The 27,304-nt window shown below is 37.1% G+C and overlaps 1 protein-coding gene across 1 annotated transcript in view; it reads right to left on the bottom strand.

The window, feature by feature from the left end:
- Positions 1 to 27,304, bottom strand: part of Arsb (arylsulfatase B) — a 172,247-nt gene that overhangs the window by 65,125 nt on the left and 79,818 nt on the right. The window contains exons 5-6 of the mRNA XM_042690838.1: positions 15,765 to 16,008; positions 579 to 649 (exon numbers count right to left, since the gene is read on the bottom strand). Of these exons, the coding sequence (XP_042546772.1) occupies positions 579 to 649; positions 15,765 to 16,008 (315 nt within the window). The remainder of the gene's footprint in view (positions 1 to 578; positions 650 to 15,764; positions 16,009 to 27,304) is intronic.

Genomic DNA, 27,304 nt, shown 5'->3' with positions numbered 1-27,304 from the left:
TGTGGTATTTATGTCACAGCCTGTCATATTATGAGGACACTAAAAGTCCCCTTACCTTGACAGTATTAGTAAAGCTCATTATAGGTTAAGCTTAGTAGCTGGCAGAATGAAGCTACTTATATCCAAGATTAGAGAAATGCCACCTTGGAGATCCAGCAGATGAACCTGGTCACCCTAGAACTTAAGAGTGACTTATTTAAGGCTCTGGAATTCTAACACGCAACTGCAACATGACATCAGCATGAAAGGGGCTTCCCCTGCTGTAAAGCTGAGGCAAGCTGAGGTACAAAGAGTGGAATGGCTTACAGGTCATACAGCTAATCAGTGGCAAAGTCAGGAATAATATTACCTCCTTGATTCATACTGCTTCTTTCACAGTATTTGGCCCTCTGTGGTATCAAGTTGTGATTTGAGGTATCAAGCCTACCAGGTGATCAGTGAAGTGTATGTCAGGGGGAACTGTTCACCTTTGCAACAACTCAGGTGGATAGAAAAGGCAGAGTAGAGGAAAAGTGGGTAATATAACTTCTCTTTGAGTTAAAGGGATTTAGCTTAGCAGCAAAGGACTGCACACTCACATGGTGAATAGTCTACGAAGTCTGGGTCAATGTTGTGCAGCAGCTCCACTCTGGGGGACGACTTTCCTTCACTAGAAAAGAAATGTTTAGGACAGTTAATTTCTTCTCTACAATTAGTATGAGTTCTTTTAACATCCTTTTCTTGTACGTGTACAAAATAAAAAAAAATTTCCAAATAGCAATTTTTGTCATGAATTCAGAAGTCTTCAAAAGCAGTGGCTGGGAAGGAGTCATCACTTGTATACCCTAGAAAAATGACTGACACAATACATGAAAAGATGGGTGTTGAACATATGATGATATAAAAATAAGTAAATAAATGCGTGATTCTCTCAAGCATCACCCAAGAGAAATGAGAACTCAAGTTATCCTGTGGAGATTTCATAGTGACCACATAAAAGAAATAAAGAAAGAACATCTTCCAAAATGGCAACACTAATATTACAGACAAAATTTACCTCTGAAAGACTGGCCTATGTAGGTAACTTTAAATCTCTTCCATATCCTAATGGATCAAAGACTTAACACAAATACACATGAAATAGTTGACTTTAAGACTTTTGAAAAAGTGTAATTACAACTATAGTTACAACTACATTACTGCTGAAAAACGATTTGAGGTCACTAATCTAAGATCCTCCTGTGAAGTTACTGGTAGAATTCTAGGTTTTATAACTCTCAAAGGTGTGTTCTTTAAAAACTGGGAGTATAAATACTATATGTATGAAAAAAAATGCCTGAAGTTCTGAGGTCATTTTGTGCATATAGTAGATTCAGTCTAGTGGAAATTACTAAGCATAGTTTAAACTGTTGGGAGAGTACTGAAGGATATATGATAATCTAATACTGTTCAGCCAGGTGTTAAAGGTGGCCAAGCCCCGTTAACACCACAGGTTTTATGCACATTCTGCAGAATCAATAAAGCACTCGATGGCCTACCCCAAACTTATAACTGTTTATACCAGTGATTTGGGATTTGAAGATCGTACAATTTCAAAATCTCTGGGTTGTGATTTGCAACTTGTGTTTATCAAGTGAATGTTAAAACAAAATTAGTTAACAAATTTAAAAGCCAAGTCAAAAATAACTTTAATTATCATTACCACTATTTTGTAAAACTTAAGAAGGTAATTTTAAACGGTCAAAGCAAGTAAGGACACAATCTCAGAACAAGTAAAAGTCCTTTAAGATGAGGATCTTTAACTTTAGTATTCTATCATATATCATTGTACTTCATAAAGCATACCAACTAGGGAAAGTAGGAAGAAAATACTAATAAAACATTGCAGGGTGGAGTAGAGTGGAGGATAAAGCCTCCTAATGCCTTTTTCTTCTCATTTTCTTCCTGAGGCACTGAAATACCTATATATGATAATCCAGCTATTAGCCAGTCCCAAATTATCATTTGATCCCAAAAGCTCTGAGTTCAGGTAAGGAGGATATGCAAAGAAAATGGTAGATATAAGAAAATAAAACAGAATGATGATAACATCTCGTTTCTAGTACTATTAACAAGCAAAATAGCAGGGGAATCAGGAGGAGAAATCAGAATGAAAACACAAGTAAGTCCATATTGTTTAGGAGGAAGATAAAGCTATTAATGAAATTTAGATTTAGTAAGTAAGCAAGGACAACAATTAAAAACCAAGCATTTTTATGAACTGTAAAAAAGAAATAAGACATCAAAACAAAATTCACTGAATTCAAAAGAAGGCAAGAATAAACAGGAAAAGCCCCCCAAAATTTCAGGGTATATAATATACCATTAAATAACTACTCATCTTTAAAAGCAGGATTCCCTAAAATACCTTCAGAACATTAGGCACACTTAAATAAAGGATCATTTTTAAATAACTGTTATAACTTTTAAAAATTGAATAAAATTGTTTTAGTAAGAGAGTTTATAATGAATATTATTCATTTCTTTCTCTTTTTTTCAGTTCTGAGGAGCCACAAGTATTCCAAAATTATTTTTTAAAATCTTAATAAAGATGAGATGACTTTTTGAGCCCAAATTATTGTAAATAAGCTTCATATCAATTATTCATTGAGAAAAACTTTCACAAGTAGAGTCATCATTCTTCAAATAGGAGCCAAAAAACCCTACCTGTCATAGCATATATGATTCTGCTCATTTTAAAATGTACTATGGCTGGGAAGGTGGCTCAGTGGTAGAGTGTTTGCCTTGCATGAGGCCCTGGGTTTGATTCCTCAGCACCACATAAGCAGAAAAAGCCGTGAGTGGCACTGTGGCTCAAGTGGTAGAGTGCTCACCTTGACCTGAAGGTGAGGGACAGTGCCCAGGCCCAGAGTTCAGGCCCCACGACCAAAAAAATAAAGTAAAAAATAAAAAATGAATGTAACTATGGGATGTTTTGTTAAGGATGTGGTTAGGGAGAGGACCGAAGAAAACACAGTGATTAAGACAATGACTAACTACACTTAGGAACTCCAGATTATTAAATAAATCAAGAAAGCCAAATACATATTTAAGGTCATCAAATAAAGTACCATAAATTTTGAGCTGCCCCACCTTAAATATGAAAGAATATTAAAATCCCTAGGCAAGCTCACTAATTAATTCTAAGTGGCTAGTTCCTTTGGATGGATTTTTAGAAATATATATACAGGTGAATATTTTTAAGGATGCATACATACACAGAAGGGAAAATGTAATCGTGGAAATATGGAAAAATACTCATCAAACTGTTACCTGGGGCGTGGGATTGGTGAAGAGAAGACTATAAGGACTTTCGTTTTCTACACTTTTAACAATTAGTATTGTTTTAAAAATCAAGAAAATTTTCAACCATCCTTGTACTTAGGAAGCTGAGGCAGGAAAATCACAAGTTTGAGGCTAGCCGAGGCAACATAGCAAGACCCTGTCTAAAATAATTAATAACAATAACCTGAGGTACGTTTTTTTGGTCAGTTGTGAGGCTTGAACTCAGGGCCTGGGCACTGTTCCTGAGCTTTTCCACTCAAGGCTAGCATTCTACCATTTTGACCCACAACACCACTTCCAGTTTTCTGGTGGTTAATTGGAGATAAGAGCCTCACAGACTTTCCTGCCTGGTCTGTCTTCATACTGTGATCCTCAGATCTCAGCCTCCTGAGTAGCTAGGATTATAGGCATGAGCCAGTAGTATTTGGCAAAATTAAAAAAAAATTAAGTATACACATATAATCTGTGGAAATTTTTAATTTTCCATAAACATAACATTTCAAAGTATAAAATGTGTGCTGGTGGCCCCTGCCTGTACTCCTAACTACTCAGGAAGCTGAGATCTGAGGATCACGGTTCAAAGCCAGCCTAGCCAGAAAAGTCCCCATGAAACTTTTATCTCCAATTAACCACCAGAACACCAGAAGTGGTGCTGTGGCTCAAAGTACTAGCCTTGAGCAAAAAAGCTCAGGGGCAGTGCCCAGGCCTTGAGGTTTACAGAGTTCTAAAAGGTTAAATAAAAGGTTAAAGACAGAAAAGTTATAACTACAGATATAGGTACATACAGTGTTTGGATACATTCATTAACTTTTTTGTTGTTGTTGGTTGTAGGGCCTGAACTCTAGACCTGGGCACTGCCCCTCAGCTCTTCAGCTCAAGGCTAGTGCTCTACCATTGAGCCACAGTGACACTTGCAGCTTTTTCTGCTTATGTGTACTGAGGAATTGAACCCAGGGCCTCATGTATGTGAGGCAAGCACTCTACCACTGAGCCACCTTCCCAGCCCCTATTTATTAACTTTTTAAATTTAATGCAATCTGCTCATATGTAAGCTATTACTTATATAAGGTTTTTCTTTCTGGAATCTAGAAATTTCCTTATAGGTTTAAAAATAAGATTGCCTTAACTTAAAAGATGGAAACAGTAATGGGTTTAGGAATTATTATATTCTCAAGTTCTACTGCTGAATTCCCTTTCAACAAAACTATATCTCAATGCCTGAGATGGATCAGTGACAGTAAATTTGCTAAATTATTTCTTCAGTAAATGTATGCATGGCCTCAATGTCTTGAATATGTTACGCTCACAAATATCTCCATTACTACAGTGTTAGTCATTTTTTCCATCTTCTCTTTAGACAAAAAGTGTACTGTTGTCATTAATGACATTTCATCATTCAATTTAAATTTACCCCAAATTTGCAATTTCTAAATTAGTTTTATTTTTAAAACAGGATTAGAAGTTAGCAGTTAGTAGTTAGTAGTAAAGCACCTGCTTAGCAACCACAAGGTACTCAGTTAAAATCCCAGTACTCCAAAATTAAAAAAGTCAAAGTAAACACCACACAAGATGAGACACTGATCAGTAACTAGTTTCCAATATGCTATAAATATTTTCTAAAGGTCTACAGTTTAGACGATGAGATCACAGCACTGTCTGTTCATAATGGAGTTTCCAGTTTCTGACTTTCATTTTCCTATGTGTTGAAGGCAGGGGCACCAAAACATTTCCCACAAATAAATGAAATGTGCCTGCATTCCACTTTCTTTTACAACTGTCTGTTGACCATCTGTCATAAAAGACACACCCTAGGAACACAGTATCAAGTTTTAAGGAAAAGAAATAGCTATGGCAACATTTTCCTAAGGAAAAAATTTGAAGTGGAAAAATTCCCCAGTTACTCGTAAAAACACTGATGAGACCTACACCCGATTAAACCTTTTGTTTCACCTTGTAATCATTGTTACTTCCAGCTACTCAGTTCCTGCTATAATTAGATCCTGTATCTATCCAAGATAGATATCACTGATGTCACATTTTACACCTGAGGAATGCTTTAAGATACTAAGAAACTTGCCCAAGAAGACATGAATAATAGACGTAGGAGACAGGATTTGAACCAGGTCTAATTAGGGAGTGTACATTTTAAACCACTATACTAGTGAAATTACTTGCAAGACTTACCTTCTGTATTCTGTGTGGGGAAAGTAATGTTGTATTTGTATAAATTCCATGTCCCTTAAAGAGCCCTTGACCATCTAGCATTACCACGAGTAAAGCATTTAGGAATGGGAATTATAAAACTCTGACTGAATTTGGTAAGGAAATTTCTAAGTTGAATTCATTTGATATAGAATGGAAAGATATTTGGTCATTTTTCATTTTTATTAAGAATGTTTACTAAGTTTTAAAAATAGAAAAAAATAGAAAAAGTAATATTGTTAAAAACCACTGAATCACACTTTCTTTTTTTCTTTTTGGGGGGTCGGTTATGGGGCCTGAACTCTGGGCTTGGGTGCTGTCCCTCAGCTCTTCAGCTCAAGGCTAGCACTCTACCACTTGAGCCACAGCGCCACTTCCGGCTTTTTTCTTTTTGCTTATGTGGTGCTGAGGAATCAAACCCAGGGCCTCATGCATGCAGGGCAAGCGCTCTACCACTGAGCCACCTTCCCAGCCCCTGAATCACACTTTCAATACAATCTTTTCCCAATAACTGAAAAATAACTGGGTTAATATCTTGGACAAACCAAAAGGTCTAACATGCTCTTCTTCTAATTTCCATTTTACTACAAAGAATTAGAAGAAAAAAAAAAGATGAAAACTGACAAGAATGTTGGAAACTTGAGGGAGCCTCACTAATACCAATGTTAAAAACATTAACAACAGATTCCTACAACAGACTCTAACCTGATCCTAAATAAGCTAGATAAAGATGGATTAACTTTGTCTCCCTCTAACTGTACCACTCTGGGGCTACACTAAGCAAAGATGGCCAATGACTCCCATTAACTGTGCAGAGATAGTCTTTCTTACCTCCCTGATACTCAATCCAGTTGCTTCCTTCCCTACGACATCCACCCAGGTAGCAAATTCTAGACTAAGATGAGAAGGCCATGAATGTGAGAATACCTATGATGTGAGCCACCTAATCAAATGTTCTGAAAGAACCATCAGAGCACACCAAACTGTAAGTATAGGCTAGAAGCTCTATCATCATAAAGGATGATAAAGGAGGGAATCCAAAATAATTCACCATATCTTGAATATTAAGTTTTAACTTAAAAAATGCATGTATATATGAGACCTGGAGGATGGCAGCTTGAGGCCAGTCTGGCAGAAAACTAGGAAAGACTCTAGCTCCAATTATCGAGAAAAAAGCATTCAGGATGAAAGAGGTGGCTCAAGTGGTAGAACACTAGGCAAGAGCAGTGAAGCCCTAAATTCAAGCCCCATAACTGGAAAAAAAATAATACATATAGTCATTTCATAGTCTTTGAATCATGTGTATAATGTTTATCTAGAGCTGTTTTTGCCAAAGTAGAACAAGAACCTAAGAATATAAATGTCGATATTTCTATAGAACAATGGTAGCCATCTTTTCATACAATCCAAATTGGTAAAGAAAGAAAGCAAGAATACTCAAAGTGCAAGCCTACAACATAAACAGGAGACAGGTGCATTTGAACTCCAATGGAAATGAGGAAATAACCTCCTGAGACCTAAAAAGGTAATGCTAGTGTGCACGTGATGGCAGATGGAATAAGATAAAAGGTGAAAGAGACAAGAGAGAAAGGGACTCCGACTATGTCTGATAAGGTGCACTCCAGAAAGAGGTTGCATTTAAAGTGACAAGTTGCTGATGGGGATCTGATGTCTTGGGTATCAGAGCACTGGATACTATGGAGCTGAAAGTAGCTTGGAAAGTGTACGAGACAAGAGTGGTACCAACTCTGAGAGAGGACTAGTAGAAGAACAAGTGTCTTTGGAAAGAAGGACGGTAAAGGGAAAGTTGGAAGTTACACACAGCAAGGTTCTACTAAAACAAATCACAAGAGGCCAGATAAAAAAGAAAGGAGAAGTATTTTATTAAAGAAATCATATTTTGCTGTAGTAATAAAGAGTTTTTGAGCTAAGAAATAAACTATCCAAATCTTACCCCATCACTCATTTGCTACTGCAAATGCTTACAAGTATAATAAATGTGAGTAACAACAACAAAAAGAATCCAGCATGTATACAAAGTTACCATACAAGTTAAAAAATAGCATGGGAGAATGCAAAACTTTGGCAACTGAGAACTACTTTTCCACTATGGAAAAAAGTCACAAAGCAGAGGAAAACAGTTACATGATATTTCAACAGGAATTAAATATAATTAAATCAGTAACTGCCAGTATTCAAAAACATCAAAAATCTAAAATTTAAAAACATACATACTGAATTAAGGGAAGGAATTGGGTGGTGTGGAGAAGGATGAAGTCTCAGAAGTTAAGGGACAATATATATAAATGAAAATGAAAGTCTGTGAAGGCAAATAGAGAATGGGTATAGAAAGAAAGGATAATTCCAAAAAAAAAAAAAAAGGGAAAGAAAGAATCAGAAAGACTGACAGAAACAAAATCTATACTTCATGCTGCTGACAAAGAAAGCTGAAACAATGGAATTCAATTTTTAAGCAATAACCTTAAAAAATCTAAAACAGGGGGTCGGAGGTGTGGCTCTGGTGGTAGGGTGCCTGCCAATGAGCCTAAAGCATCAGGTGGTAACTGTGAGAAAAAAAATCTAAAAAGAAAAAATCTAAAAAGAAAATCTGAATGTCCAAACTGAAAGAACCAATTTGTATCTTATAAACCTAACCAGTGTAGTCAACTTTGAAACATACCTAGAAAGTCTTAGACTGTAATAATAATAACAATAATGGTAATCATATAGGTCTTCTAGGCCTCCAGATAAAAGGACCAAGTTGCTTGCAAACAAAATAAAATCAGGCTGGCATTACACTTATCAACAACACATGAAACAAGTAAAGCTTAGAGTAACCTTTCTTAAAAAAAAAATTCAAGGAAAAAAATGTATGAGACAGAGGGATTTTTAGATCAGCTGAGATATTTTTCTATAATCAAAGCTGTGGAAAATGCTTCAATAAACATGCAAGAATTCAAAGGATCCTGAGAATTCTATTCAATGGTGAATTCTTCCACTGAAGAGTTCATTATGAACATTTAAAAATGGGCAGTTGGTTAATGAATGTTATTGTGAAACTATGACTAAGAATTGTGCATAAGGAAAGAACATAATTACATATTACACACACAAGAAAGTAGAAATAAATAATGCAATTAATAATAATTCTGGAAGAGAAAAGGTGCAGTTTAATAAGCTACTTGATTTCCTTATGGGTAATAAGAGAGTCAAACATGTTGTTAAAGCTGGGTGCTGGTAGCCTGTAATCCTTGCTACACAAGAGGCTGAGATTTGAAGAATGTGATTCAAAGCAAACCCAGAAGGAAAGTCCAAGAGATTCTTATTGCCAATTAATCAAAGAAAAGGCTGGAAGTGGTGCTGTGGCTCAAGTGGTAGAGCACTAGCCTTGAGCAAAAGAAGTTCAGGGACAGCACCCAGGCCCTGAGTTCAAGCCTCAGGACTGGCAAAAACAAACAAACAAACACATGATGTTGGTAGCTGACATGTCAAATAGTAGAACCTAACAAAGAAAAAAGGACTAAGAAAACAACACAACAAAGCTAAAGAAAAGCCCATGGGAATATACATAAAAATTATCCACTAAAATAAAAAAATTTCAGACTGGATCACAACAACAACAACAAAAAAAAAAACCAGTGAACTACACTTACCTCAGAAAACACTTTCTTTTCAAGTATAAATTTCATACACACCAAAAAAGACCTTGTGTTGGGTGAGGTCTTGAATGTAAAAGGATTGAAATAATTAAGAGTATTTCTTCATCAGAATTAAACTACACATCAACAAGTATCAGGACCAAGAAAAACAGAGATTTGAAAATTAATGGCACACTTCTACATATATGGGGTGAAGAAGAAATCACCACTTGTACCATTTCCATCATTATACTTAACAATCATTTTGCCATAAATTCTACTTTGTCAGATAACAAAACTGCCATTCTGGCTTTTTGTATGTATTTGGTACAGGTGTAACAGTACCTTTTTCTTAATGGTGCTTACCAAAGGGCAATAATACTATGAAGTCTATAGTTTCCTGAGTAGAAAAGATTTGATGAGAATTCTTATGTTCAGAGGTAACAGAAGTATATTCTTTCATATGTAAACATTCAGTACAAACTACCATTTAGGTACTTCTATTGAAAAATATAAAATTATTAAACAGCTAATCAAGAGGGGTTGGGAAGGTGGCTCAGTGGTAGAGTGCTTGCTTTGCATGCATAAGGCCCTGGGTTCTATTCCTCAGCACCACATAAGCAGAAAAAGCTGGAAGTGGCACTGTGGCTCAAGTGGTAGAATGCTCACCTTGAGCTGAAGAGCTGAGGGACAGTGCCCAGGACCAGAGTTCAAGCCCCATGACGAACAACAACAACAAAAGATAACTAATCAAGAGTAATTAATATTTTTTGGTCAGTTGTGGGGCTTAAAATCCGGTCCTAGGCACTGTTTCTAAGCATTTTTGCTCACAGCTAATGCTCTACCATTTTGAACCAAAACTCCACTTCCAGTTTTCTAGTAGTTAAGTGACTTAAGAGTCTCATGGACTTTGTACCTGGGCTGGGTTTGAACCACAACCTTCAGATCTCAGTCTACTGAGTAGGTAAGATTACAGGTGTGAGCAACCAATGCCTGGCTTCAAAGTAATTAAATTTTAAGAACAGGAAAGTGGAAAAATTATGTGACCAGAAGGATATTGGGAACATTAGAGAATTCAACATTACCAATGTGCTTCCATACACATAATTAAGAGGTTGACTACAAAAGATCAAGCTCTTTTTAAAAAGAAGAGTTAAAAGATTTACAGCATTCTATTTTAAAATTTTGAGTCTCTGATTCTTGATTGAATTAACAAACACTTGAAAACAGGAAATAGGCAGGAAAATATTAGTTAAGAAATCAAAGATAACAATACATATTTCCTGAGTACTTCTAGTTCAGTCAAAACAAAGAAATAAGTGAGATTTACTTACCCAAAGAAAAACAGACAGAATACATGAAACAGGTAAAGGACAATAATCCTTCAAAGATGGGAAGAAAGGCAAGTCATATGATTCCAGATTATTACCTTGAAAGACCTCTCAGGCTGTGGTACACAGGAGGGAAACTGACAGTGCCATGGATTCCTGGAATTGAGGAGACAGCTGAGAGCCCAGGAAGACCAAGGGAGCTGGAACTCAAGGAGCGTTCCAAAGAAGAGAAAGCTGTACAAACAGAATCCTGGAGGTTTGCCAGGGATCCTATCCAAATGTTTTTGCATATTGATCAAAAGATATATGGATACACACACACACACACACATATATATGTATGCGTCTGTACACACACATATGAGGAAAGTAATCCCTGAGGAAAGAACATGTAAAAGGTGCTCAGAATTCACACCTGTTGTACTGCTCTCCTCAGCCAGACTGGAAACACATGAATGTTCTAGGGAAGATTTTGAGTCAGTAATAGAGAATAATTAGTCCTAGAATGAGTATTAGTCCTAACATAGGTAATAGTAGATGCATTACACAAAAAATGAAATAACTGAATCTTAGAACAAAGTGTGAAGAGTTATAAAAACACAAAAGATTCAGCACCCAACATGGTAAATATATACTGACTGACACTGAACCAAAAATCACAAGTCAAGGAGACATGAATTATGTTATAGACTCATAATAAGAGAATAATCAATCACAATCAACTCAGAAACAATACACACACTGGAGTTAACAATGAACATTCTATAGTTATTATAGTTGCTATAATTGTATTCTATATATTCAAGAAGTTAAATACAGACATATAAGATATAAAAATATTCAAGATGTACTTCTAGAAGAAAAAGGTACAGTATGTAAGGTAATTTACATATGTATATGTAGGAATAATGGACAACTAGATATTGATAAAAGAAATGATCAAAACTTGAAGGCTGTGATGGTTAATCTTGCTCATCTTGATTATCAACTCATTGGATAAATGAATGCCTAAGAGATTATTAGCAAAGATCTCCTCTTTGTGTGTCTGTGAGGGTATTTCCAGAATTGATTAGATCATGAGGACTCTGACCTAACCAAATCCACTAATGGGTTCAAAATATGAATAAACTATTGAGGTGGTTTCACTGTGGAGGGTAGGACCTGGTTGAAGGAAATGGGCCATTGACGGTGTGCCTTTAAAAGGTCCCTTCCTGTAACTACTGTTTCTTGGCTTTTATGAGAAGAGTAGCTTTCCTCTGTCATATATTCCTGCCACCATGCTATTTAACCTTCATAACATTCGGCCTTGCCTCTGGCCTAAAGTGATGGAGCCCCAGGAATTGTGGGCTGAGACTTCTGAAATGATGGGCTGAATGAATCTTTCCTTCCCTAAGTTGGCTATGACACCTTTTTTCTCCCAGTGATAAAAGTCTGACTGATATAAAGGCTTAAGAAGAAAATGTATTCAAAATAAATACAGAAAAAAATTAAGTGAAAAAAAGCATCAGTAAGTTGGGGACAACTAAAGCTGTCCCCAGTCGAATCTTCCAAAATTCATTTATTGGCTTAATTGTATTCAATCTGATATATGATAAGTTCTTATAATTTAGAAAAGCAATTCTAGAGCTCATCAGAGAAAAAAATTAAAAATGGGACTTGTCGAGACATTTTTATAAAGGAAATATAAGGAAGCAGAGATGGTAACAATTTCTAACAGGCATTTAAACATATTGCAGGAAGACAGAAATTGCAACAGCAAAGTAATGAAATGAAACCTAAAAGCCAATCATAGTACCATAAGAACTTAAAAACATAAACTGATGCAATATCTAACTGAGAAGAAAGTATTAGTCAACTATCAATCTGGGTTGTTTTGTTAACACTTAGAATAAAGAATAAAGACCAGAAGTTCTTAGCTTCTGACTCAGAGACCATTTGTTTCATTGGGTTTCAGTGGGTATCTGTGGAAGGTAGGTGAAAGTGATTTATGTTCCTGCTCGAACCTGAGCTATAGAAGGGAAGACATTTTCATTTGATTGTCACACCACGGTTATATTGTGACACCCAGAAGAGTTCCTGAACATTCAGGAAAACACACACACACACACACACACACACACACACATTCCTACCCTAATGATAAGGAACTTTGCTTTTGTTTTATATTAAGCTTAATTAAAAAATAAACCGAGTAAAAAGAAACATTGTCAACTCAGTATATACAATGTCTTGAAACAGCATACAAGCTACTTATTCATTTAAAAGCAGAAAAAATATAAAGAACTAGAAGGAGCTTGAAGAACTGTATCTCCTAGAAATGTCAGATATGGTCTTGGTTTCGAAAGAAAAAAAACTGAAGTAGATGAGGAGTTCCCATCAGACCCACCCCAGGACTTCTCATATTTCTCCTGACAGTTTAATAATCTGAAGTAAGTCTGAAAGGAATTGACAACTATGCAACAGTGAAACCTCTGATGCTCTCACCACCACCAACACTGTCTTTCATCTATTATGGCATTCCAATTTCATGAGCCCCTTTTGAAATTTTTTTAAAACTACCATCATCTTTAAAATGGTATTTCCATTTCTGGAAAAAAGTTCCTGTTCTCTGGACACAGATCAGTGCCGCTAATATTTGGCTGTCCATTTGTTTTCGCTCCTTTGGAAAGGAAGCCCCAGACATCAATGTGACTGCTCAGTTTCTGCACTAGCAGGCCAAGTGCACAATGTCCTGCTACTGATTTGATTGGGGCTGGGACAGAAAAAATGCTTTTGTGATCCGGGTACTTCCATCAAGAAATGAGACTAACTTATTAGAAATTTGCTGAATTTCTACAGACTAAGTCTTGAAATGCTTGATTAAAATTTGGACAGGAATTTGGGTTTTTTTCTTCAATAGAAAAGGAAAGAAGAGAAAAAGAAAAAAATAAGGAAAAAGAAAAGCAATGCTTTTTAGGATAGGCTCACTTCTCTCAACAATTTATCACACGTGGCCAAGTAATATTCTTGCCTTTGTTTTCTGGTGATAGCCCTGAAAACAATATAGTAGGCTGCTCAAGAACTCAAAGCTACAGCTCCATGTCAGTTGGCTCACTAGGGGTATATTCTAATGCTGAAGATATGTGGGACCAGACATTTTGCCAATTTCTCTGGAGGCAAGGCAAACATAACCTAAACTCTTAAAGGTTACCTCTGATCAAGATAAAAAAATCTTAAAACTGAAATGTGGATTGGTTTATATCCAAACTTTGGCAATATAGATAAATATCAATGACACAGACGTTGCCAAACACAATAACCTCAGTAAGCTGGGGACGAAGGAAGTTACTGAAAATGAATTCGATTGTTTCTTTGCACCGCTCACCTGTAGCAAGGTATGGCACAGAGGTCTGATTCTGCAAGCTACCTGTGTTTTCATAGGAGCCAGAGTTTATAACACTAACCACCAAAGCAAAGCAAAAATGAAAATGGACTGGATATCAAGTATGGTGTCATGTCAGAACCATTCAAAGTTTTTTTTTTTACTTTTTTAAAAGATAGGGTCTTATGTATAGCTCAGGCTAACCTCAAACTTATAATTGTTCTATCTCAGTTTCCCAAATGTTGGAATTACAGGCAAGCACCACCATTCCTAATTCTCACACTTCTTTAAAGTCAAATTGGTGACAAGCTGGAGTTCAAGTATTACTTTGTTTCAACATTAAAAATATGGAGAAGCTGTTAATTTTTTAATTAAAAGAAGATGTTGGTTTTTAAATAATGGTTTTTAGCATAGACTCAGTTACTCACACCTGTAATCCAAGGTACTTGGGAAGCAGAGATAGAGAGGGTCATGGATTGAAGCCAGTCTGGACAAAAATTCAGTAAGACCCCATATCAATCAATAAACTAGGTATGGTGGTACATAACTGTCATCTCAGATACATGGAAGGCCACAGATAGGAGGATCATGCATGGTCTAAGGCTGATCCTGAGCATAAACATGAGAATTATCTGAAAAATAACTAGAGGAAAAAAGTCTGGAGGTATGGCTCAAGTAGTTTTGTACCTGCCTAGCAGGTACAAGGCCCTGAATTAAATCCCCAACACCACAAAAGCAAAACAAATACACCAAAAACTATTTATAACTATTTTTTAAAAACTCAAGTTTAAACAAGACCATTTGTCTATATTACTAAGGGCTTTTTAAAACTACATAAGGAGCCCAGTGCTAGTGGCTAATGCCTTATAATGCTAGCTAATCAGGAGGCTGAAATCTGAGGATCACAATTCAAAGCAAACCTGGGTGGGAAAGTCTGTTAAGACTTATACCTCCTATTTACCACCAAAAAGTGAGAAGTAGAGCTGTGGTTTGACTAGTGGAGTGCTATCCTTGAGCAAAAAAGCTTAGAGACAGCAACCATGTCCTGAGTTCAAACCCAGGGATAGCCACACACAAAAATAAGCTATGAAGAAAATGAACATCTTCATGTATCATGGAATAAGTATCACTGGTGAAGTCTTTCTGGAAAGCAATTTTGTGATGTGCAACAAAATAGCTACTTCAGAGTTCAATGTTTATTCTTTAATGGCTGTGAAAGTTCCTCTGCCTAAAACAATCTCATATCAAACCTTAATTTTTGTAAACATCAAAGATTATGCTTTTCATATTATTATAGAAAATGATAATACAAAAAGATTAGAGATATCTATACATTCAGCAGTTGGGGATTTGTTAAATTATAGAATATCCAGAGTGCTCAACTCTGTGACTATGTGTGCCATGGACTGGAAATTTAATTGCCTACGGGGTCTAAGACAATCACATAAATGAGTGAATAGACCTGTGTTGGGAACTGGGTGATCACAATGAAGATTTGTTATTTTCAGGGCAGACAAGAGGGCAGGTCCTCTGACCCTTTGCAGGAAAATAATAATACCTCAGCTTAATTCTTTTCTTTTCCTTTCTTTTCTTTGGCACTTTAACTCAGTACCTCAAGCCCTTTTCACTCATTGGCTCAGCCTTTATCAGCTGAGCCACACCTCTGATCTTCTCTCCCTCCTCCAGCAAAGCACCTCAGCTTTAAAGACCTTCTTAGAAGGCCCAGACTGAGGACAATCTTGTCCTTCATGTAAAATGCAGAACTGTGATTCCAAATTTAAGACTATAAAAGTAGATATTAAAATTTCTTTAAAATTTTCATTTAAAAAATCATGTATTTGTAGCTGAATTATTCTCACTCAGTTGAGTGCTGAGTTGAGTTGGAATTTCTGTCTGAGAAGGGAAATAGCAAGATATGCAGGCAGGTACCTGATGGTTTTCCACATATCAAACCCATCCAGAGGCTTGGTGCCGTTGGTGTGTCCCCTGGCCAGATTCACCAGTGTTGGCAGCCAGTCAGAGATGTGGATGAGCTCCCGGTTCTTCACGCCCTTCTGTTTCAGTAGAGGGCTTGCCACAAAGCCCACTCCTCGAACACCTCCTTCCCACAGGGTCCATTTTCTTCCTCGAAGGGGCCAGTTATTGCCCCCTGCCAATGTCTGTCCTCCATTGTCTGAAACAAAATAAGTGTTGGTATGAGGATGTTAAAGATGTCAGAATCAAAATGGAATCACTTGTATCAAGCCCCAACAAACAAACAAAATAATAATAAATGAAGCTGAGGGAATGAAGGAGGGGGGGATTTTATACACATATGCCAGCTGACAAGATCCATCCCAAAAGACCTGCCAGAACTACAACCTAACACAGAGGCCACCACCCCTTATACAAGAATACTCCCACAAGAAAGTCTGTCCATCAACTATCTGTTCAACCCTGGGCCACCATTCCTGATAGCAAGCCCTAGAGCTAAGAAGTTAGTGTTTTAAAGTAATTTATGGAATGATCTTCAGTTTTCCTATAAAAACACCCCATCGCCTAAACCTTTTTAAATAGTTGTAGTTTACTATGGCACAGCCACCTCAATTGCAGTAAGAATGTTCCATTGTTTCTATATAAACTCTTAAATACACTGAAAACCAGAGCTTCCAAGTACTCCCCTATGCTTGGATAATGAAAATGAAAACTCAGCCTTATTTTCTCCCCTAGCAGTGTGTGGTGTTGGAGATCAAGCCCATATGCATATGCTAGGCAAGCACTCCATCCACATGTGTACAACTCTATAGAACAGGAGAACATGCCGTGGGCCTTACATAGGCCTTAGTGGACCATGCAAAGGAAACTACAGGTAAAGTTTACTTAGTGATTTAATTGTGAGAGTTAGGACAGAAGACTTTTAAAAATTCTTCCTGAAAAAGATGTATAACATTTTAAACTAGCCCCTGAATTCCAGTCTTAAGCTCAAGACTGTTAAAAGATTTTTTTTCTCGTGATTTATAAATATCTCTGAAAACAGAGTAGGTGAGTAGAAAAGGTAATTTTGAGGAAAAATTCCTCCCTCGAAGTAAAGTGCTAGGGAAGAAGTTTCTCTTCAAAGACAACAGAGGGGTGGAAGACAGTGGTGTAGATAGCAGAAGATATGACTGACTGGAGTTAGGTATCTTGTTAACCAGGTGAGGGCTCAGAGTTAGATATTATGTTGACACTGTAGAAAATAAAGACTGATATATCTTGTATATGGAGGTTGTAAAATCATATGACTATCCATACACTGAAGATATGTTTCAAATAAACTTATTTGCGTGTATATTTTCCTTAGATATTTTTAAAAAAGCCACTGTTACCCAGATGAACCACAGGAGGGCAGTATAGCAGACCTACTTTAGCAGGCCTGCTCTGCTCTGCATGTTCTCTGCAGCGTGTTCTACAGTAGTCCTCTCTTACCCTTGTACAACATCCAACCCCTCCTCTACTTCCCCCTTCCCCGTGGATACCCAAAACCTCAGACTACACTAAACTCTATGTATGCCATGTTTTTTTATTCCATATAGGTACATGCCTTGCACAAAGTTTAATTCATTAACAAGCCACAATACAATAAAATAGAACAGTTATAACAATGTATTGTAACAAAAGTTAAGTCAAGCAGAACTGGTGGCATGTGCCTTCAGTCCCGCCTACTCCAGAGGCTGGGGCAAGAGGACTGCTTGAGTCCCGAAGTTTAGGCCAGCCTGGAAAACAAAATGAGACTCGGTCTCATAATAATCAATCCATCAAGCATGAATAATGCTGTGTCTCTCTCACAAAATATTTTACTGTACTATGTGTTGGACACAGGAATGAATGATGTCCTGGGTAGGACTGAGCATGGAGCAAGAATTTACCACACTATGCAGAATTATTACTTGTGGACTTTTTTTCAGAAAGTGAAACTGTGTATATAGTATGAGGTGCACCTGGAAAGAAAGCAACGTTATATTTGGTAATACCATCTCCACGTGAGGAACTACTTGGATTTCCCAAGATGGGTCAAAATCTGGGGTCATCCAGAGCTGGAACTGAGACCTTAGAGCAGCTACTCATTAGATTGTGTTCTGTCTCCATTATATCATATTTAATGTGGAGATAATAACTCTTACTAGATATGTTAGGGTAAGAATGAAGCAATACCATTTGTGATCATTTTTGGCATGGCCTCTGGTACCTCCTAAGTCTTCAATAAATGGTAGTGAATGCTGCTGTTCTTAGCATTTACAGCCACCTAGTCTTTTTTTTTTATTGTAAAGGTGATGTACAGAGGTGTTACAGTTAAGTAAGTCAGGTGATGAGTATATTTCTTTTTCAACAATGTCACCCTCTCCCTCCAACCTAAATAGTCTTATCACCCCTTTGTTGTTTGAAAACAAAATAAAATTTAAAAAACCAAACAGGATTTAGCTGGTGACCAGTGGCTCATGCTGTAATCCTAGCCACTCAGAATGCTGAGATCCAGAGATGACAATTCATAGCCAGCTCAGGCAGAAGAGCCCTGGAGATTTCATCTCCAATTAATCAGTGTAAGAGCTGAGCTGAAGACATGGCTCAAGTAATAGAACTCCTTGAGCACAAGCAAACCAAGCAATATGAGATCTGAAGTTCAAACTCTCGGACTAGCAAAAAAATAATGGGAGGGGAGTTTGAAAAAGCCAAACAACTTGTAAAGTAGAAAACCTAGTATTCCAACTAGGCCTCTGCCCTTACAGTGCCACTCCCTAATGTCCCCAGTAAAGTGTGTGCATACATACTATACACACACATACACACCAACCAAACAAACAAATGAACAAACAAGCAAAACCTCTCACTTTCCTGCTTTCCTGTGAAAGCTACATGAACTGGTCAATCCAGTTGACTACTCTTCCTACATTCTTTTTTTTTTTTTTTCTTCCTACATTCTTCTCTATGTTTCACAAAGGAGAGTGGTGAAGTCTTAAGCTATGTTAGATGAATGTAACACCAAAACACATGACTGAGTGACAATCAATTTAACTATTTGATACTAGATCTTATGAATCTCTTTCCTCAAACCTCATCATATCTTTGCTTGGACAAAAACTCAAGGTCCAAGCATTCATCCAAGTGAGTTTATAAAATACACGTTCCATTTCACATTAAGTTCCCCACTATCAGTTATATTTAAAGCAAAGTTTCAAAAGGCTGCCACTTATGTTATTCAAAACTAAAAGTTGGTATTTGCGTACTACCCCATTCTAAGAATGACTAAGAACACAATTCTTGTTTCACTGTTTTCTATCAATGATCTTGGCTCAAAGTTTTAGAAGATGCCTGTTGTCTTTGCCTTTGCCTTGTGTTCTTTTTTTTTTTTGGGTCTGGTCGTGAACCTGGGCGTGGGCACTGTCCCTCAGCTCTTCAGCTCAAGGCTAGCACTCTACCACTTGAGCCACAGCGCCACTTCCGGCTTTTTTCTTTTTGCTTATGTGGTGCTGAGGAATCGAACCCAGGGCCTTGAGCATGCAAGGCAAGCGCTCTACCACTGAGCCACCTTCCCAGCCCCAGGCCTTGTGCTCTTTAGTTCCATATATCTGTTAGTACCCAATGAAAGATTCCAGATGGTGATAGTAGAAATAGTGTAGAACATGATACTGAGTCTGGAATCTGATTCAGGGCTAGAGAACAGCACTTTGGATAGGAGTCAGAGAGGAAAGTGCTCTGGGCTGTAAAGATCATTTGGCTACTCTACTTACTGGTAGGAGCTAGAGATATATTCACACATCAGGAGGGGAAGGTGCTAGGTAGAGACTGTTTCTGCCATTAATTGACAGTGATGGTTTTGCCGTTAGCAATGATAAACAATTCTAATATCAGTTATCAATCTGGCTTCCTCAATCATTTTTTTCAAGAGTACTCCACAGGGAAAACACAGTCAACTGACTCACTTGCCAACTGACTCCCCTGTCATACAGCCAGCTACAGTTGTGGCTGGGGAAGCAAGCAATTCAATCCTTCTTTGGATCCACCACCTCTGCAGGTGGCACTTAGCCACCAGTTGCTCCTCATCAGCATAGAAATGAAACCCACCAACTTAGGCCTTTAGTTGGCTAAATAAATGAGAAGTTAGCCACTAAAGGCCTAAGTTGGTGAATTCTGTCTGGACTATACCATTTGTCAGCACTAGTATAGTCTTCTGGGTATGTCAGGGAAGTTAACATAAGACTAATCAAAACAACAAGACTCCAATAAGCTCATTGGAAACTAGGTAGAAAAGAAGTTGCCTATTGACATAGATTAAAAATCTTAAGACAGTGGAACCACTACTATATCAAACGCATTTCTTTTTTTCTTCCTCCTAATTTTCTATTTAGCCAGTTAATTTTTTTCTTGCTAAGAATTTGTTTTTATGATAAAATTTTGTTTCATTTCCTGACTGACTCATGAAAAGACTTTCAAATCAAAATAAGATGATCTAGCTAATAAAGAGTACTCTAAAGCATGTCTTCTTCAGAGATTTTTTTTTTTCCCAGCAACTTTTTGGCAGGGGGAAAATCTAATTATAAAAACCTTTGCTGTCTAGAAAAGAAATGTCAAGATAAAGCAAATGCTCTCATAAACAGATTGTAAACCTCACTTTATTATTCAAAATTGAACAAAAATAACTGTCAAAAAATCATGGAAAAGATGATCAGCCAACAATCTTAGCAAAAACATTAATATGACGAGGAGGACTCCTCCTGTCCAGCTGATAACAATTAAACTGAAACTATGACAACAACATTAATTCTGGGGACTACTCCCCAGATAACTCAAAGCTGTAGCTTGGCTGCCAAAGGCTGCCCTGAGCTCCCCTCCACTGTTCCGCACCCAGGTGCTTCAGCTGGGATTTCCAACTGTGCCTCAGAAGCCATGGAAAGACAGTCAAGGAAGGCCTCAGACCTCATGCCAAGGTCTGGCCTTCTCTCTGCACAGGGCACCATGCAAGTGAACAGACATTATTTTCAAAACAGAGAAGCCAGCTTCTGTGTTCCCCAAACAGCACTTGCTTATTGACAGGCAATGCTTTTGGATTCATTTTTAGACTTACTAAAATCAAATCAGAGAACTAGTATATGTCTTAATCATCATCTAAAAGACCAAGCAAATTCAATTTTCTCCTGCCAGAAGATTTTGGAGAAAATATCTATCTACCCAGGTACTCAACCTGATGTTCTTATTCAGTCTTTCCCTCGTGTTCTACATTTACTCATCTGTGAGTAAACTGAATGTGCATTTAGTTCTGTAAAGTCTAACTTTAACATTGATTTCCTACCCATCACCCATTCTCCAGCCCTACAGCCTTGGGTCAGGCACCTCTCACCTGGGCTCCTAAGGTAAGTGGAGTATACAGCTTCAAGTTGCCACCAGAGGAGTTTCTGTTAAGCCCCAAACCCATCAGGCCACATCTATGTTTAAAGACATCAGTACTTTCCAATCAGGATAAACTTCAAACGTCATCCCAACAGAGAGAATCCTTTATATTTGGTCCCACCTGATTTTTTTGAGCATCAACAACTGTCCTTCTTCATAAATAGTTCTATGTTTCAGTCATATAGAACTACATTTTTCTTGTTAGAATACACCATTTCCTTTCATGGGAACTTTGCCTTTGAACATATTGTCTCTCTAGCCTTAAAAATGCCCTTCACCTTTCTCCTTTGATATAAATTTTAAGTGCCAGCTTTTGAGCCTGTAAACTAGTTCTCAAAGCAGTTGTTTCTACGTCCTGTATACACAGCACATCTATTGTACTTATCTCTGTGTATAGTGAACTACTTTGTGAGTTTGTCTTCCCCAGAACTGTGCTCACAAAGGTCAAGAACAAAGTCTCATTGTTTTTATTTCCAAAACCTGTCATAGGACCTACCAAAGAGATAGCCTCAATGACCCGGAGCACAGTAGAAAAGAGGCCACTCAGCAAAAACAGAGGTTGACAGCATTAAAAATTTACTTTGGTTACTACTAGTTTTTTCCTGAGGTTTTGTCCAGTTTTTTAATGACTTTGACTTTTAGGACATGGCTCCACATACAAATGCTGCTTAATCTCCAGGATACAGGTTTCTAGGACCCCAGTGCAGATTTCAACGAAGATCAACCAACCAAATACTAGAATTGCTCATCTTATCTGGCACCTGGTCAGTTATAATTATTAGGTCAAAGGGGTGCTATGGAGAACATTTGAGAAAGCACTGGTTTTGCTCACTCCTTAACAAATCTGACTTGAGTTCGGCCATTGACAAGGCCACTAGCTTTCAGAACATGGAAGCTGAGAAGATAGACAAGATCTTCTCTCTTATAGAGAAGTCAGAGAAATAAGTTTCACCAGAACCAAGCAAGACAGAAGAGCTGAAGCTGGAATGTCCCAGCAGAGCCAGCCACATGATGGTTAGAGAGAGAACCCAGGTACAGTGAGCATGAGGCTCAATAGATAGAGCATCAGCCACTGTTCCACATCCAAGTCTCTTCCTAGTTGAAGACTAATTAACTGCATTCTTAAGAACATGTGTTCCTAGAAGCTAAAAAATAAACTAGCTGATTCAATGATTAGATATAAACAAAAATGTGTCTAGTTATCATTTTTCTCCATCATCCCTAGAGCCATCTTGAAATGTATTCAAGTTTTAAACATGAAGCATTATGAATCTGGACAAGTTACTCAATCTCTAAGTCACTCAATCCCTAAGTTTCTTTATTTGAAAAATTAAGATAACAATGGCTACCTTATAAAGTGTGTGGCACAGAAGTGTTCAGTTGCTACTATCTATTTGTTATTAACCATAGTAATAGTACCAGCAAACTATGCAGAGCAGAATGGAATCCAATCTGTGCACTTATACATTTCAGATTTAGGTATGGCCACACTTCCAAAGCCACACTCTGAAATTCCCTAATAGGTTATATTCACTATTCTATGATTAAGTTGAGAGCCATAAAAGCACAATGAATTGGGATGGATTTTGTTATTACTGGAGGAGACCCAGAATGACTCTCTGCTCTTTCTATGAGTTTAAATAAACCAGATGGCTATCGAGGAAATAAGTTCCACAGAGCACTTGCGATTCAGAATAAGCATCAGCAACTGAATTACTCTGAATTTTCACAGAGGTTTACAATGGCATGTAGCATTCAAGGTACATAAGTACTGTAACACTCAGCTCACAGTCAGACTTCCTCTTGATGAACAGCACCAGAGGAGGCAGGGGTCCTTCTAAGCAGCAAGCATGAGGGCTGGGAGTATTTGAAAACCAGACACCAAATAACAGACATAGACACTAAGAGTTGAAAATAAAGGAAGATTGGGCTGGGAAGGTAGCTCAGTGGTAGAGCGGTTGCCTTGCATGCCTGAGGCCCTGGGTTCGATTCCTCAGCACCACATAAGCAAAAAGAAAAAAGCCGGAAGTGGCGCTGTGGCTCAAGTGGTAGAGTGCTAGCCTTGAGCTGAAGAGCTGAGGGACAGCGCCCAGGCCCAGAGTTCAGGTCCCACGACCGGATACTAAAAGAAAAAAGAAAATAAAGGAAGATGGATGTAGGAAAAGGCCAGAATCATGATTAAAAAGAAAGAGCTCATAAAGAATTGTAGTAAAACGTTTCCTTATTTTAATGGGGCTAATGTCATTGCTTATAATGATGAGATACCAATGAGATGTTATCTTTCCTTTCAAATTTATTAATGAGCGGGAAGTAGCACTGTGGCTCAAGTGGTAGAGCGCTAGCCTTGAGCTGAAGAGCTGAGGGACAATGCCCAGGCCCAGAGGTCAGGCCCCATGACTGGACCAAAAAAAAAAAAAAAAAATCAAATTTATTAAAGATGAAAAGACTCAAAATTCTGTTGAAAGATCAAAAACATTTGTTCTTCAAAACAGAACCAGGAACTTTAAGAGTGTTCTAATTTATTGCATATTGGTTGGCAAATAACTTTTCTGAATTTAAAGTATGAATATTCACATACCTTGGAGATTCTTAAATGAAAGTTTTAAGACAAGAACAAAATGGTGAGCTGCATGGTAACACTATATTTAAAACTTCATGTTCTGGATCCCCCTAATAAATAGAAGAGGAGCCTTGTTTTTTATGTTCATGACAACTAAAGTGCTGTTTGTTTTAACCTTTTTGTTGTTGGTGGTGGTGGTGGTCATGGGGCTTGAACTTGGGCCTGGGCTCTGTCCCTGAGCTTTTCAGCTCAAGGCTAGCACTCTACTATTTGAGCCATAGTGCTACTTCCAGTTTTCTGATAGTTAACTGGAGATAAGAGTCTCAAGGACTTCCCTGCCCGGGCTGGCTTTGAAGTACAATCCTCAGATCTCAGCCTCCTGAGTAGCTAAAATTACAGGTGTGAGTCACAGGTATCTAGCTCTAACCTTAATTAAAATCTAAAACTATCCTTGTTTTTCCTGTAGTTTCATCTTGAAAGAACACTTACTATTTTTTAAATTAATTTCAGAGTAAACTAAAATTCTTGGTCCCTTCAGGAATATTACAGTTAACTCACAAATTATCTGACTCTCATTCTAAACCTTAAACACATTTAAGGTGGCCAGATAATTCTTCACTAGACAGCTGTTTATACTTTAATGATGCTAAATTGAGAACCAATAGATGATAAAAATCACCACAGAAATATTTGAGAGCCTTCTACATTCAAGGATAGTAGGGAAAAAGTGAGAATACTATCAACAAAAAGAAAAAAAGTAGAATTATAGTTTTATAATAATGGGTGTACTATACTTTCATGGTGACAAGGATGTGAATTAAGGTCAATGAATTTCAAAGCAATAAACTAGAAAACGCTAGAATATTCTATTTGGGCAAGCATCAACTACTTTGTCTTTATTTTCAAATAAATGATACAAATTAAGTGTTATGAATTTTAAGTAATTATTAAATAATACAAGTTAAATGTTCAACATTTTACGTAATCTCTACTTCATAAGAACTATGTTTTCACTGTTACTAGGAAAAATCAATAACCAAACCAAGTGGACAGGCAGTGTTTTGTTTCCCCAGAGTGCTTCTCTGAGGTTTTGCCAAGTGCTAAAGGAGCTCACTGATATCTGGGTGTTTAATGTTGGGAGAGGCTGACAAACATTATCAGAATACTGACCAGCTCCATTTTTTTTCTGAAGAACAATCAGAGAGGGAGACACTCAATGGTAAACACTTGATGGCATATACAAAATTAACTCTATACTCCCAAACAGGAAGCAGTTTGGTAAAAGAATTCAAAGTAGAATAATGGCTAAGCAAAGCAGCAGATGAAGGGACATTAGCAGTCATGAACTAGGTTAAAAAAAACACACAAGACAAAACAGTCAAACAAATCGAAACAAAGGTTTCTAGGTAATCACCGTAGGAATCTAAAGCTGATAGGATTAGAGACCACTCAGCCAGTGGCCTCTCAAGGCTTTCAGATTAACACTTATTACTTAGTGAATCTGCTACTGTTTGAGGGCTGGCATGGTTATAAATAATTGAATATAAATAATTCTATCAGCACATGGAAAATGCTCCAATCATATATATATATATATATATATATATATATATATATATATAATATCAACTATATATATCTATATATCATATATTCAACTTCTGTTTCTGGCTTTGATACATATACATATATATAAAACATATAATAATATTATATTATATTATTATGTGTTATATATATTATATATTATTATATATTATATATTTGTGTATATCAAAGCCAGAACAGAAGTTGAATTATGCTCACATGACTTATGTAGTTTCCTCTTTTGCCTTACTATTCTACTTTTAGAAGCATGTGATTGATTGAATTGGCCCAACCAGATAATCCAGGATCATCTTCCCATCCTAAGGTTACTTTAGTGGAAACCATAATTTTGTCTGCAATCTTAATTCTACTTTGGTTTAGGACAGCATATTCATAGGCTCTAGGCTTAAGCCATAAACATCTTGTGGAGGTGGGGGGTTGGCATTACTCTGACCACCACGGTCATGATGACCAAGCAAGGTTCATTCCAAGATTGCATCAATTTCTAAATCAAAGAATAAAATTGAAAGAGTTACACTTTCCAATTTCAAGAAATGTTACAAAGCTATAGTAATGAAGACATCATGTAACTGTGATGAAGTGTTCAGTAAAATAACCACATAACAGCATAAAGGAGTTTCATTCCCATAATTTGAGCAACTTCACCCTATTATATTTCTTAACCAAATCTACCTCCTTTCCCACATTTTCAAACAGTATTTTGTGGGTTTCATTATACTAACTTCATATATATATATTATTCCTCTTTATCCTCCATTATCTTCCCTTTCTTTAGGGAGACAGTCCTCTTTTGCTATTAATATTTTAGGTCTAGATTGTACCTATGAAACAAACAAAATATTTGGCTTTTTGAGTTTAGCTTATTTCACTCAATGTGATGATCTCCAATTCCATTCATTTTCCTGCAAACAACACAATCTCATTCTTTATGGCTAAATTATACTGCATTATGTATATATGACACATTTTCTTTATCCATTAAGCAACAAACTACATTTAAATAGCCATTTAACTTTTGGTAGAAGTGTCAACAAACCTACAGAGGAAAATTTTTTGCAGCAAATAATGTTGGAGTAATGGGACATTTATTTAAAAAAAAAAATAAACACCTTTGGCCAGCTCCTACTTCACAACATACATAATTCAGTAACAAAAAGATAGAAAACCCAATTAAAATATGGACAAAGAATATAAACTGATAATTTCTTTTCTTTTCTTTTTTTTTTTGGTCTGTCGTGGGGTCTGAACTCTGGGCCTGGGCGCTGTCCCTCAGCTCTTCATCTCAAGGCTAGTGCTCTACCACTTGAGCCAAAGCAGCACTTCCAGCTTTTTCTGTGTATGTGGTGCTGAGGAATTGAACGTAGGGCCTCATGCATGCAAGGCAAGCACTCTACCACTGAGCCACCTTCCCAGCCCTAAACTGCTCATTTCTAAGGAAGATATACAAATGGTCAAAAGGCAGTGAAAAGATGTTCAGTGCCATTAGCCATCAAGGAGGTACAAATTAAAAACCTAAGAGACATAGCACTATATACCCAATAGAGTGGCCAAAATCTACAAGACAACTTGGTGAATACACTAACCAGCAAAGAATGGCATGCAAATTATCTCAATAAACAATAAAATAAATCTCAAGAAAACTATGAGGCAAGGAAAAAGAAGGATGGGTCAAAGGAAGTAAAACCATATAACTTTCACAGAAAAGCATAAGTTTGTTTTATAACAATCTTTGTGTATAAAAAACAATTAGACCCATAATGGCATACAAGGAAGCAGAGTGATGACGTAACATTTATGAGGGTGAAGTTCTGCTTAGTTGGCATGCTCCCTCTGCAATCAAGTACCCAGCCCAGCCTCTGTACATTTTCCCCTTTAAAGGAGAGGTAGGATTAAAAAGGAT

Source organism: Dipodomys spectabilis, unplaced genomic scaffold, assembly GCF_019054845.1.
Source record: "Dipodomys spectabilis isolate Male_0828 unplaced genomic scaffold, ASM1905484v1 ptg000140l, whole genome shotgun sequence".
NCBI lineage: Eukaryota > Metazoa > Chordata > Mammalia > Rodentia > Heteromyidae > Dipodomys > Dipodomys spectabilis.
This window is presented reverse-complemented; position numbering and strand designations above follow the sequence as displayed.